The sequence below is a fragment of the Anas acuta genome, chromosome 2 (assembly GCF_963932015.1).
Source record: "Anas acuta chromosome 2, bAnaAcu1.1, whole genome shotgun sequence".
In the NCBI taxonomy this organism is placed as follows: Eukaryota; Metazoa; Chordata; class Aves; order Anseriformes; family Anatidae; genus Anas; species Anas acuta.
The window spans coordinates 81,166,504-81,179,957 of NC_088980.1; the positions used below are offsets into that span (position 1 = coordinate 81,166,504).

Sequence of the window (13,454 nt, forward strand, 5' to 3'; positions counted from 1 at the left end):
CCCCAAAAGTGTCATCAGGTATTGTAAGAAATACAATGCATGTACAGGGATTTCCTTGGTCTGCTAGTCTGTGCATTAAGACTTAACTAAAACTTCTTGCTCTGACTGCAAATACATCTGGGTTTGAATCAACAAAACAGAAAAGCAATAGCCCAAACTCCCCTAGTGCCTGCTGGTCTGGATATCTCCAATACAAACTGACACAATGTCTCTGTGCAGACATCAAATCCATCACTCTTCTTCGATTGTTTCTGTTCCAGAAAATTTCAGAGAACTGAAGCAAGGTCGAGAAATCCTGGTCCTCCCACACAAAGCCTTTCTATGATCAAATATTCCCTGCTAATGACTGGATGGAAGATTTTTTTTGTTTTTTAACAGTCTACACCATCCCCTCTCTCTGACTGCCTCTCCCTGCTCCTCAGCAGGAAACGCATCTTCCACAGTACCCATCTATTATAAAATCTGATATATTGCACATCATTTTGAGGACACTACAAAGACTTGGTCTACAAAACACTGAGACTTTTGGACTACAGAAATAGGTATATAATCGGTATGAGAAAAAACACTCATCTTTTTGGAAGGAGTTATGTATTACGTATAAAGCACCTAGCTCAGAGACCCTCATCCCCCTCAGGAAACAGGTTTGGAAATGACATGGGTGTCCAAGAGGCCACGGCCTTCACTCGGAGGGTGAGGACACCCTGAGACAACTGCCCTACCACCCCTGGCTGAACTCTCCTGCCATGCCATTATGTATTTTATCACCAGGCACCAAACACCACCTGGCCAGCAAGTCACCTGCACCTGCATCAGTGACTAAACCTTAGTCAGACCTCAAAAGACCCAAGTGCCACAAGCCCTGCCCGGCACAGGTTTCGGTAAAGTCTCCTGTGAACAAAGTCTGAGCAACCAGTCTCGGAGCTTCCCACCTACTTATTTAACCTAAAAGGAGAGGCCACTTCCTTTCATCTCCAGGCTGTGCTGCTTTTCCTTTTATTCAGCTGCTTTTAGTGGACTCCTCTGCTCCAGCAGCTGAAAATAATGTACACTACAGCCATTTGTCCCGGAAGCTTCACGACACGCAAGCATTTCCTAGGCCTGTTAGCCATATAATGAGACTGGAAAGTTGGAGTTTAGTTGGCAGAGTCATTAGGTCAGTCATTACCACGGCTTCACAGAGGCATGCACAGGGTTTTAAGTGAAACTTCCACGGCCACCTACACAGGAGGAGGATGTGGGCTGAGGTCTTGTTTACAGAAGCACTTGATGTTATAAACACGTGGAAACTTGGCGATGGCTAGCAAAGCTGAAATGCTACTGTATGAGCTTTTACCTATTTTGCTAGCTACTCCAAAACCCCTGCCGGAGAGTCCTCCTGCCCTTCCACAAAAACTCAGCACCCTCTGAAGGTAGGTGTCCCTACACAGAGCCAGGACCACATGGGTGATACATGGCCAGCTCCTTCCTGCACCTCCCCTCTGCCCAGAGGAGCAAGGTAGCACCTTCATGGATTTCAGTGTGCTTTTGTGGGGCTGAAACTAGTCAATGGGCTCAAAAAGCTACGGGGGGGCAGAGGAAAAAGGAATAAGAACTGTCAAGAGGAAGAGGATACTCAACGACCTAATGAGCTGAATTAGTTTGTTTTCAAAGGAAAACAGGCTTAAAAGAAAAATCAGTTAATGGAATGACAAGCATCTAGGCTCAGAGACATTCAAGGCAAAGTTGGGAAATGCAGAGTGCTGTTTCCAGCTGTGGTCCATGCTCGAGCCACATAACAACACTTCACTTGGGTTTGTTTCCTCACAAGTACGGGGACAAGCGACAGAGTTGCTTTTTCAGCTACAAAGCCAGGGAAAGGACTTCTAAAGGAAACATCAACTGCTCTCATAGGAGCAGCTGCACCTTCAAAACTAAAAACACATCTTCTTGGCAGGCCTATGGGCCTGCAAGCATGTTTGAAGTGGTTTGATCCCCCCTGAAGACATCACACTGATTTACACTGTCACCGACTTGAGTAACCCACAACGCTTGGCTGAAAGAAACACATCCAAAAAGCGTAGTTTAGATCTGCACTCTCAAAATTAGCTATCGAACCATTAAAAATAACACATAATTTAACTTTGGTACAGCAAAGGTGGACCTTCTCTTCTCCTGTGACATCCACCCAGTCCTTGAGCTTCTCGGGAGTTGTCCCTCACACTCCCGAGTTAGCTACTTATTTTCTACCATCAGATTTGCTCTTAGCAGTGTAAGATCAGTTAAAATAGGAGATGTACGGAAAGCAGTAATAACCCAAGAAGAAAAGTTTTCTTCTTTCACACCAGGTTGGTTTGTTATTCCAGAAAAAAATCTGCAGTTAGTATGTACAATATCACAAGTACTACAGAAAAGGGAGAATGTGTTGGCAGCACAGAGCATTAAATGACACAGGCAATTTGGCTGCCAGCAGCAAAGAATGTTTGGATTAAATAAAAAGTGTTAAATGCTTGCCTGCGCCAAGAAAGCTTGACCCCTGCTTTTGAGAAAGATATATAAATTGGTTCAACAAATTAACAAAGTTTCAATTACGCAGTAGTTAGTGCCTGGAAAAAAAAAAACATTTTATACTTACTCCTTATAAACTCTGCTGAAACCATACAAGAAAAATGGCTTGACACTATTAACACTGCAAATGCAACACTGAGGTTTTCCCCTCTACTTCTGCTGGGTGCATTCAGTATGGTCACAGACAGTAAGTTCAGTCTGGTGCAGGGCAAAATGAAAGGTAATCAAGATATTCTCCCCATTCTTTCTGAAAGCCTAGCGATAGAGATGAATTAGCAAACTAGAATTCAATTCAGCACCTCAGAAGCTCAAAGTAAACATCTTAAAATAACACCCTAAAGAAGCAGTGCTCTTTGCAGCAACAATTGTGTGCCACAAAACCCAGAGTATGGAGAATGCATGGCATATGGCAAATCCAGCCTGATACCTGTGTTTCTGCATCAATCCTGCTGGTATCAGTCCTTCTATTTATAAAAGTGGCTATAAGCATTCATCTTGAAGAAATGAGTACTGCCTTACATAAATAATATACATTTCTGAGCCCAACCAGGGAATCAAAATTGAAAACAAGAAAAGTAAAAAAGAAAAAAAAAAAAACACAAGTGAACTAATGCGCTTTGTCATGTTGGCAGCTAATCAAGCTGTCTTCCCTACGCTCCCCCCTTACTGTCAATCATCTGATTTCATTTCAGCTGCTTTTACTTCACATATTACAATATGTCACCCCTCTGCTCACAGATATGTGGTGATTACTAATAAAAGACACATGGGAAATTAAGTTAAAGAAAACGGGCTCAGGACAAAGTGGCTTGTGTAACTTGGTATGTAAGATGCCAGTTTTTCACAATGCCAACTATATGGTAACAAACACGGAGATAAATATATCCCAGCTACAAGCAAAAATCCCACAAACCCATAGCCAACCCACACACGGCGTTTTGCTTGGGAACATTCCTCCCTCCCTCTCCCCCCCCATCTCATTTGCAATCAAATGAAGGCGAAGATCACTTTGCTGATGCCTCTCAGTTATGATCCAGGGCTGCTTGTTCTCCCTATACATCAAAAATTCCCAGCACGCAGGGAAACACACCCCGAACATGATGCAATTGCAGTTTTTGTGCACCTCATCTCTATCTGAAGCAATCTGCCAATTTGCATTCGTTTAGCTCGGATGACTCGCGCGCTTGCCAAAGAGCATACAAGCTGCTGGGAGCAATGAAGTTCATTACCTACATCAATTTGGACTGTTGCTCTCAGGCCAGCACGTGAACTGCAGTATAGTAACACCAAGTTTTGAAGTGACAAAAATAGAAATGCTGATTGTTCCCCCAGTGGACCTGCCAGCCTCGGGTTGGGCTATACCTTGGACTGAGGGGGAAAAAAAAAAAGTTTTATAGACTGCCATTGAGAAAAGAGGTGGTTTAAGGAAAGGCTTCACATCTGAGAGGACGTGCTCTTCCTTCAGAAGCAGTATCCAATTTTCACAAAAGGACAGTGGAACAACCCCAAAGAGCAGGGAGAAGTGATGCAGAACTATGACAATTTGGTCAACACCTATCAACAGATTCTGGCAGCACTGCTCAGACCTTTCAAAAGACAAGAACACTGTCCTCTTACAACAAGAGGACAACAGAAATGATTTAAATCTTCACAGAAGGCACAGCTCTTCCAAATAGTTTTGCCACAGCCCTGCACTCATGCTCTGAGGGCTCTGGCCCTGCTGGAAGCAGTTACTAACGTTGAGGAATGTTTTAGACACTTCTTTCATCAGTTCCTTTGGGACACATGAATAGTAATGGACCCCTACGCGGAGCTAAAAGCAACAGAAGACTAGAGCCTTGCCAAATTAGCTGGAACACTAAATAAGAGCAAGAAGCCTAAAATATATCAGACGAGGAAGTGCCTGAACTCAACAGATGTTGAAGAGAGCTAAACGGAGGGTGTTACGATTCAAAAGACTACAAGCAATGAGCCAAGCTAGGTTTGTCCCACGACACAAGAACATTCAAAAATGCAGAAGGGACCAGAAGGATACTTAAATGACACAAACAAAATTATCCAGCCAAAAAACTGAGCACTCCAGAGCTGCAGCACCAGGAAAGGACATGAACTGCTCAGTTCCTCACAGGGTCAGGCACATACAACCAAATTTTCTCCCAGGTGAAGAAGGCAGGAACAACCCTACCCCCCTAATCCTTTCAGAGAACAACAAATGTGTTTACTTTCAAAATCTCACACCTCAAGTGCTACCCATAATAATGAGAAATACCCGTGGTTTCCATTGTAGACCCTGCACCATGGTCTCCTCTTTGCAGAAAGCCCTTTCAATTTTATCTGCACACCTACTTACGTGCCTCTGTTCTCCCTCCTCTGCTGGTATTTCTCAGGCTCAGGCTCATACTCTGGCAGTGTGGAAATGAAGGTACTGCCAAGAAGCACGACTGAATATAAATGGATTCATCAAAAATGAAGGAAGCCTGAAATATTATCGGAACCTGAATGCTCCAAATATAAAGTTCTTATCCCTGAATCAGCACGTTTTGCAGTTCTCTGTGTAGCTTTCTTTTCCTGTTGTTGTTTCAGATGACCTCTGCATTGTATGAGATATCAGCACCAAGAGCACACAGAAAAACTTCTCAGGAAGAGACTTCTTTGCACCTCCCTCAACCTTTCTGGGTATATCTAATAGAGGTGCCTGCCCGAACTTTTCAGGTTTTCATTCAAGGCTGAAATTGATTTTGATTCTTCAATGAGAAGTTCCTCTCATCTTCTTTTTAGTTGCTGTTAAAGTTTTTTTGATCGTTATTTAAAAATAGATCAAGCAACTTCTAGATTTAGAGGGTTTGCTCAGCTGATTATCCAAAAATAGTCACATACCTTTTTTTTTTAATCCATGCCTCCATCAAAGTTACTTGGAAAATAATTAGCAGGATCTTCTTTGTTATGGCTGTCTAGGAGCTATACACACACATTCCTGGGTCATTTCTAGTTCATTACACTTCTGGGTCTACAAATCCCCACCCACACCAAGATTATTATTAATTAATATACGAGGGAGAGAGAAAGAGAGAAGAGGGGGAGGGTTGGAAACAAGCACAGAAAATTATCTTCATCACAGGAAATGCTTAAGACCTCTTCCAAGACGACCAGCTTCAAGCATATTAACTACCATCCCGAAGGCAGAGCAACTTCCATTCGTGCCCTAATGCTTTTCAGAATCAAATCCCACTGCTTAACACCTGAGCTTGTCATCAAGATTAAGGCAAGACCTTCAAGTTCAGGAAGAGAAAGACATTGCCTGAAGCACTGCTAGTGACAAACAGAGAAAACAGACTTAACAGCATTAAAAAACCTGGAAGACCTGGTTCTACAATCCAGGATTTCCACAAGAGAGTTGTTAAAGAAAGACCACAAGAAGATAGAAACCTTTTAATCACTCACATAATCCAAAGCTCTCAATGCTTTATACTTTTTTTTCTGAAATTCACAGTGAATGTGTGCAAGTGATCATGCCCTAAGCAAGAGAAGCAAGACTCCCACCTCTTTTAAAAAAAAAAAAAGTCAGAAAACAGACTGCTAAACCTGAGATGGTTAAAAACGATCTGTGAACTAAAGAAGGAAGCAATCAATTTTTAAAATGCTGACGGAGACACATTCAAGCATACAAGCACTCAACAGCTGAGAATAGAGCTGATGCAAGAAGGGGACACACAAGGGGCAGACATCTCAAAAATGCAAGTTATAAGCATTCACAGGACAAACAGCAAGGAGGATAAAAAAAACGAAAAAACCTTGGGAAGTTACAAAATAGGAGCAAAAAGTTTACAATTGCTATTGCTTACTCACAAGATTTACTGCACTCTTTATCAACTGGCCCTGCTATAATCTATTGTTAATACACAGTAAGCCCTATTTTATATAAGCTACCAAAAATTGAGTACAATGGGGACAAATGCCTGGCATCACCCTTGTCCTGATGTGTGCTCTGGCAGTGCTGAGCTAATTGCAATTCTCTGATTTTTCCCTGAGACCTGTGCCTGCATTTAGCTCGTTACTGCCTGCAGCGGGCTGTGCTCCGTTTACTTTTTTTTTTTCCCTGCATACTCTTCTTTTAATATCCCAATGAATAATTTAGTCCAGATGATAAATCCTTTTGTGTACTTCGGGCATTCTCTCCCCAAGACCGTCGATGCAGTCCCAAAGTATTGAACTGAGGGCACTTAAGCGGGGCTATCGACCGCTCCTACCTCCTCTGCTCGTATTTGGCCTGTTTCATAAAAAGTAGAGTTCAGAGCACGGGTCAGCCCACGACCTGCAGCGAGATGCATCTCCCAAAGAAAATTGGAAGGATGCATCAGATCACATTGGTTTCGGTCACTGTCAAGCTACAGAACAAGGGAAAGGCAAAGTGCTTTTGCCTCGTTAAAAAGCATGCTCGCATTATTCAGCTTGCTGGAAACCCTGCACACATCAGAAAGCGGGCACAAGGTACACAGGGTCATAAAGGTTGGGAAAGACCTCCAAGATCATCTGGTCCAACTGTCCCCCAGCCACCAATATCACCCACGAAGGTCTGAGGAGTTAAGCAGCTCTGCTGGGAGCAGCCCTGTGCCACTATTAGCCGCTGGCAAAAAGCACTGCAGGGGCTTGCCACTTGATCCTCTGCACAGTACATGGCAGGAAACATCTTATCAGCATCCACTTTGCCATCTCTGGCATTCAAAAAAAATCCCTCCCTCGCTTTGCCCATCAGCAGGAGCAGAGGGAAGCTCTGCTGAGGTCCTTCACACACAGCACGCGCGTTCTCTGCAACACGAAAACTGTGCCACGTTTCCAAATAGCATCTCAGGTTGTTTACAGAGACAAGCCGACTACAGATATTTTTATCCTCATCTCCCAAGACTGATTTATAATTAGTACAGCCTCTGAACAACACACACTTGCAGCACAGCGTCAACACGCTGACTCAAAAGAGGGCTTTCTGCAGTGCCAGTGGCCTCCCCGGGACAGCTTTTCTCAATGACTCCTGGTGTAACAGAGTGCTGGGCCACTCTAACACAGACACAGCGTGGCTGCTGGGCACGGAGAGAAGGAAAGCACCTCGTGGGTAGAGCTAGGAAGCCTCCAGGAATCAGGAAGGCACCTCATGGGTGTAGCTAGGAAGCCTCCAAGAACCAGTATTCCTTCTCCAAGTGGATTTTGCTCTCTACAGCCTCTGTACCACTAGTCTGAAGTCAAAGTTTCTTTCCTTTTACAGCATCCCTCCCGTTGCCTGAAGTCTCCCCGCAGCTCTGCGCTCAGCTCAGGGAGTGCTGGCCACCCAGCTCATGTCTGAAGTGCCCCGAAGTGCACGGAGTCTCAGATACAGGCAGCTGCCAGTGCTTTTCACAACACACAAATACCACACTGGCTCCAACAAAGGCTCTGTTGTGCGACAGCACAGCCCGAGAGGGGATCACAAGAGCATGCCACGGGATACGGCTGCCAGAAGGGCAGCAAGGGGGTAGGAACGCAGGGAAAAGAAGGAGAGCAACAGGAAACCTGGATCCAGCTGCCTCCTCCGCCCCCTGCCTGATTACAGAGAAATACCAGGTCACCCAAGATTCGCAGTGCTTCCCTCACCTTGAACACGTTTCTGAAAAGGAGAGCTGAAGGGACAGAGCACGGAAAGCCCTGGGGTCCCACTGCCCCCAGGTGCTGGGGTGCTGCTCCCATGGGGTCCCCCCACGTCCCCAGGAGCCCTCCAGCTGGCAGCAAGCACTTGAAAGGCACCATCTGGAGGACAAGGGAAGCCAAGGTCAGATGAGCACCTCGTTTCTCATTCCTGGGACAGGGTAATTATAAGCCCTCCGTTTGCCCAGCGCTGCCGATTGCCAAGGCAGGTAGCTTCACCCAGCAATTTGTCCGCCCGAGGAAAACCACACAGAAGCCAGCACCAAAGCAAAAGCAGGGAGTCAAGTCCACAAACTACAGCAACATCTACCCTGAGTTCTTCTCTTCTTAAAAAGGAAAGTCTGTGGGCTTAAATGCGAGCAGAAATATTTATGACAAACCAAGCAATCCTCCTGAACATAATTAGCAGTCTCATTTTGTTCAATCATGAGGTCACCAAGACTCCTTTCCCTACTCTGCCAGCTTTCACTGTGAAAAACACAAAAAACACCAGAAACCTCATAGATGAAGCCCACACTAAATTAACTTGGCTTCCTCTCCTCCCCTGGCCTCAAATAAGCAAAGCCATTACCTCAGGAGAAACGAAATTTGCTACCTGCACCAATGACACTCTAGGACGTTTCAACATAAATGAGAAATGTAATCAAAACTGTCACTGCAGCGAGCTGAGAAACACTGTCCACCGAGACCCACTTAATTAGATGTGCCCATGCTGCTCCTGACAAAACGTTGTCCCCTTTCCATAAGTTTCTTTGCCATTTCCAGGCTGAGGTTTCTGAGGCTTGAATTGGCCTTTGGTGCCTAAAAACCAATGGTTTCATTGCTTTGCCTAACCCATGCTGACTGTAACAACTTCAGCAAAACGAAATAATCCCATGGAAAACACTGGCCACTTTCCAAGACTTATAGCTGTTTGTTTAAACAGCTATAAGCCAAGAACAGCTCAAATTGTAATTACAGACAATAGTTGGTTGGGTGTTGCATGTGGAGTAGCCAGGGAAAATGGATATAAACCGATCCTCTCAATTTGAAAAGAAATCTGGAGAGGTAGTTTGTTACCTGTACGGTGTGCATGGGCTACAGCTGGGATGCTATAAGGAAAAAAAATGGAAAAAAAATGTGAAACCCAAAACAAATCTCTTGTGAATGTGTGTGCATGTCAGACCCAGACCCATCCATACAGAATGGGCTTCCTGTGAGAAGCTGAGCCTATAAAGCTGGCACTCAGCTACGCTCTTCAGTTCCTGGAAAGAAGAATACTCAACTTCGTGGTATCCAACTCAGTTTTTCACGTCGCTGACAAAACGAAACGGCAAGCTACTAGGCTTTTTTCTTGTTGTTTTGTATGACTACCCCTTACAAGGAGATACATTTCTGAAAACAAAATTAGTAATTAATTTGCCTCTGAAGTAAAATCCATGCAGCTTTCCAACAAACTGGCAGTACTTGTGATGACTCAAAGTACCACTGCTCTAGTAGCATTCCAAGCTAAACTGCAGACCTCAGCAATCCTAGCAGCGTGTGTGCTCAAACCCAGCTGAAGTGAAATGAAGAGCTGTGCGTTGCTGTGATCTCAGTGGGAAGTGCATACTTTGTCCTGATGCTGCAACACTGCCTTATTGTTGGATGTCCTGCTGCAAACTGACACGAATGACCAAAAAAGCACTAAATTGGAAAATAATACTGATTATTTTGTTTTTCATACTAGCCATCAGTTCTAGCCAGTACTCATTATGCATGCAGTTACCCACAGCACTTCAGGAAGCCAAGGAGCACAGATTTGGTTTTAACCAATTTTCTGTGCTGATTCAGAAACACCCTCCTAGCTAAGCTGCTCTAGGCAACTTGCAAGAGCTCGTCTGGAGACTGAAAAGTGCCCCAACAGAATTAAAAACAGTTAGATGAGGAGGAAAAAAAAAAGCTGCACTAGCCTTTTGCCCCTAGAAACCTGGGTTACAACCTGGGTTTACCCATGAAGGCAACGCTGCGTCACCATTGTGTTACCTTAACTGCATGGGCTGCCACAAAAAAAGGTTAATGAAAAACAAACAAACGAACCCAAAACACAAACAGAGGAAGTCTCTGTTTACATGTCATTGACTGCACTGCAGAGACCTTCAGAATTTAAGCTCCGTATATATGAAAAATATATATATATATAAACAAGGCAGGGAAGGGATCGATTCAAAGCTTAGCACTCACTGTACTAGCTGGAAACAAATCTTGCCACAAGTAGGGCTCCCCACTTTTTCCTCCCTCTTTTTCCACTCCTTGGGTTTTAGAAGCTAAGTCAGAGCCCTGTTATTACTCCTTTCTTCCTTCTCCTTTGGCTACCCCAAAGCCATCATCTTCAGCACGACATCTCCTCCGAGGGAGGAGCTACACTTCCAGAGACAAGCACATGCCTCTGTCAACCTCCTAGTCTCGCTTCCCTTCAATACAGGGGTCAGAAACCCACCGGTAAAATGTGCCCTCAGGGATAAAAGATGCTCACCCTTGCCTCGTGCTGCCCAGCACGGTGTGCAATGGGTGGATGGAGACTTCCTCGCCCATCACGCCTCGGTGCCTGGTGGTGTGATGTGCCATCTGTGGTGGGCATCGACTGTATTTAATGGGATGGGGAAGGGTGAGCGGGGCAAAGCCCAGCACAAGATTCCTCCTGGCAAAAGCAGGAGCTGTTCAGTCCTGTGGACAACGCCAGGAAACCAAAGGGGATCTCAGAAGCAGACAGGAGCTGGCACAGGCAGACAGCAGCAAGCACGCAGCCCTCCCGCTTCGCACCACTCATGCTGTGGCAGACGTGAGCTGCTAATTCATCACCAACCCGCGCCAACAAGCCACAACAGGAGAGGCACAACGTGCACACAAGGCAGACAGGCAGGCAACAACCTTCCTCGTTCAGGGGAAGCTGCCACTTACCGCCGGAGGTTGCTAACAGAATTGTCCTCTGAGCTAACGTGGGAGAGCCCTGCAGCACAGAAGTGGAGGTTTCACCTCTGAGGGGATTACGGACACTTCTGATGGAGATACAGGAACATACAAAGATGGGGACAAGCCCCCTGTAGCAGATTCTTGTGCCGACCCCTTTGAGGATGAGGTGATAGACATGGGGACGTTAAGAATACATTAACCCTAGACAAAAAGCCTGCAGCTCCCACGGGGTGAATTAATTATTAAAGCAGCAGCAATAAAATTATTCAATAGCTCAGAGACGTGCACCTATACTACACACAGATAAGTGCTCCAATAACCTTGTACTTTAATTTGTAGGTTCACTTCAGTTCCCACCCCCGCAGGCAGCATCACAGCCATCTGAAACTCCACCATTTTCATTAACTTCCCTTTGAAAGAATGAATTGAACTACAAAATATAAGTAATAGGTACCCTGTACACAACAATAACAGCTTTCTCCCTCCTTTCACCTTCTCCCTAATTCAACACCCAAAGGACTAGAGCATGCTTGCTTCACCCGCCACCAAACCACCAGAGGTGATTAAGAACTCTTAAATACATCTATTTTTCTTTAAAATAATCAGGGTGACAAATACCAGGAGATTACAGACAAGACTTGTCAGACTTTGAACAGACACTTCGTAACACCACTGCCTTTCAGAAGTCAGGTTAGTCACCAACACACCCTAAATTCAGATATCCAGAACAGGAATGAGATACATCATAATAACATCATTACTTTGGGGCAAAGGGTACATCAAAACTTTTGGGGCAAGCAGTATCTAACCTGGTTAAAAATGCAAAAGATGGTAGGGCTGCTGAAATCTCAGCAGTTTCTCAACAGATTGATTTACTGTATTGTCTCTCGAGGGGAGAAGTTTTAAGCCTCTGACGTGTATATCAATGTACACAGCTAGCTTTAAGGAGGAGATGACAAACAATTGCTAAGTTGGCTGTCCTCCAGTTAATCAGCCTGCTTTGACTCTGATTCATCTGTGAACTGCTGTTGAAAACCAATTGCTTGTTTAATGGGGCAGAAAGATGAAATCAATTTCAATATGCATCTCTGAAGCGTCCCTCTTATGTAAAAGCGCTGCCTGAGGGAGCGGGGGACACACGCATTTCCTTCTGGTTGAGCTGGTTTCACTTGCAATTTGCCATCCCTACAGGTACTGGATTATAATATTATACTATCTTTTTGGCTTACAGAATCCCCATCACTCTTGCCTGGTCTTCAGGGAGACGACAGCCATGCACCCAACTGAGACGGGTTCGCACTGACTCATCAGGTGTTGCGTTAGGAAGCTGTGCCAACAAAGAAACCAAACCCAGCAAGCAATGGGAACACCAGCTGCTCTGCCACCAGCACCCACGGTGGGCCGGGTGGAGGACGTTTCAGGGACAGACCATGCTGGCCTGTCCCAGGAATTCAGCTGAAGCCTATCTCCACAAGCCATTAAGTGCCGCTGCCAGGAAACCACGGTCAATAGCAAGGCAGGCAGGCAGGGTGTGATATGCCCTTGCTCCGGTGAAGACCGTTTCCATCAGATCAAAAGGGGATGCAATGCAGTCAGCAAATACACAACCTTTTTCTGCAGCAAGACACCTAAAGGCAACGGCACCATTTTGGATTTATTCCTCTTTTCTTCCTTAAACACAAGAAGTTTCCTACATTAAGATATAAACTAATTTTATGTTCTAATTTAGGAATTACTGATCTGCACTAACAAAGAACTTGGGAGCTGTGATTGTTCCGTTCTGCTTTTTATTACAATTTTATGCCAGAGTCTGCAAACACAAACTATTTATATGAGCCTCTGCTAACAAACCAGAAGACCAAAAACTGTAATACTTGAAGAAAGCACGAGGCAGAGCACAACTTCATTATCTGGTGAAATAACGACACATAATTACCTGTCAGCTGTTACACGAGCTGCAGCAAAAGCATGGCAACCCCATGTTCCCTCACCATGGCTTTGCATGAGATTTCCACATGCATTCCCTAAAATACTGGGAAAACAGCAAGGAAAGGGAGCCTGGAGGAGAGGAAAGAGTGGCAGGGAAGGAGAATGAAACAGGATCACACACATGCAAAAATGCTTTCACCTTCTGTGTTACATGAGGACACTGCCAACAGAGTCAAGCACACCAGCATTAAGAAGCCTGTTTTATCCCCTTGCAGACCCAGTGCCTGATCCCATACCATTTTACCATCATGCAGATAACTAAATTCACAATTTGTACCTGCCAAGCTTTCATTATGCTCCTTTGACATGTTATC

At 44.9% G+C, this 13,454-nt stretch overlaps 1 protein-coding gene across 3 annotated transcripts in view; it reads right to left on the bottom strand.

Annotated features, from left to right (window-relative positions):
• The window catches only part of SLC22A23 (solute carrier family 22 member 23), a 95,230-nt gene that overhangs the window by 46,701 nt on the left and 35,075 nt on the right, over positions 1 to 13,454 (bottom strand). Inside the window, exon 1 of one of the 3 annotated variants that reach the window (XM_068670963.1) lies at positions 4,898 to 4,961. The exons of the other annotated variants lie outside the window; for them this stretch is intronic. Coding sequence (XP_068527064.1) covers positions 4,898 to 4,946 — 49 coding nt within the window. The 5' untranslated portion in view covers positions 4,947 to 4,961. Of the gene's footprint in view, positions 1 to 4,897; positions 4,962 to 13,454 lie in introns of those variants that run through there. 3 annotated transcript variants of the gene reach the window in all.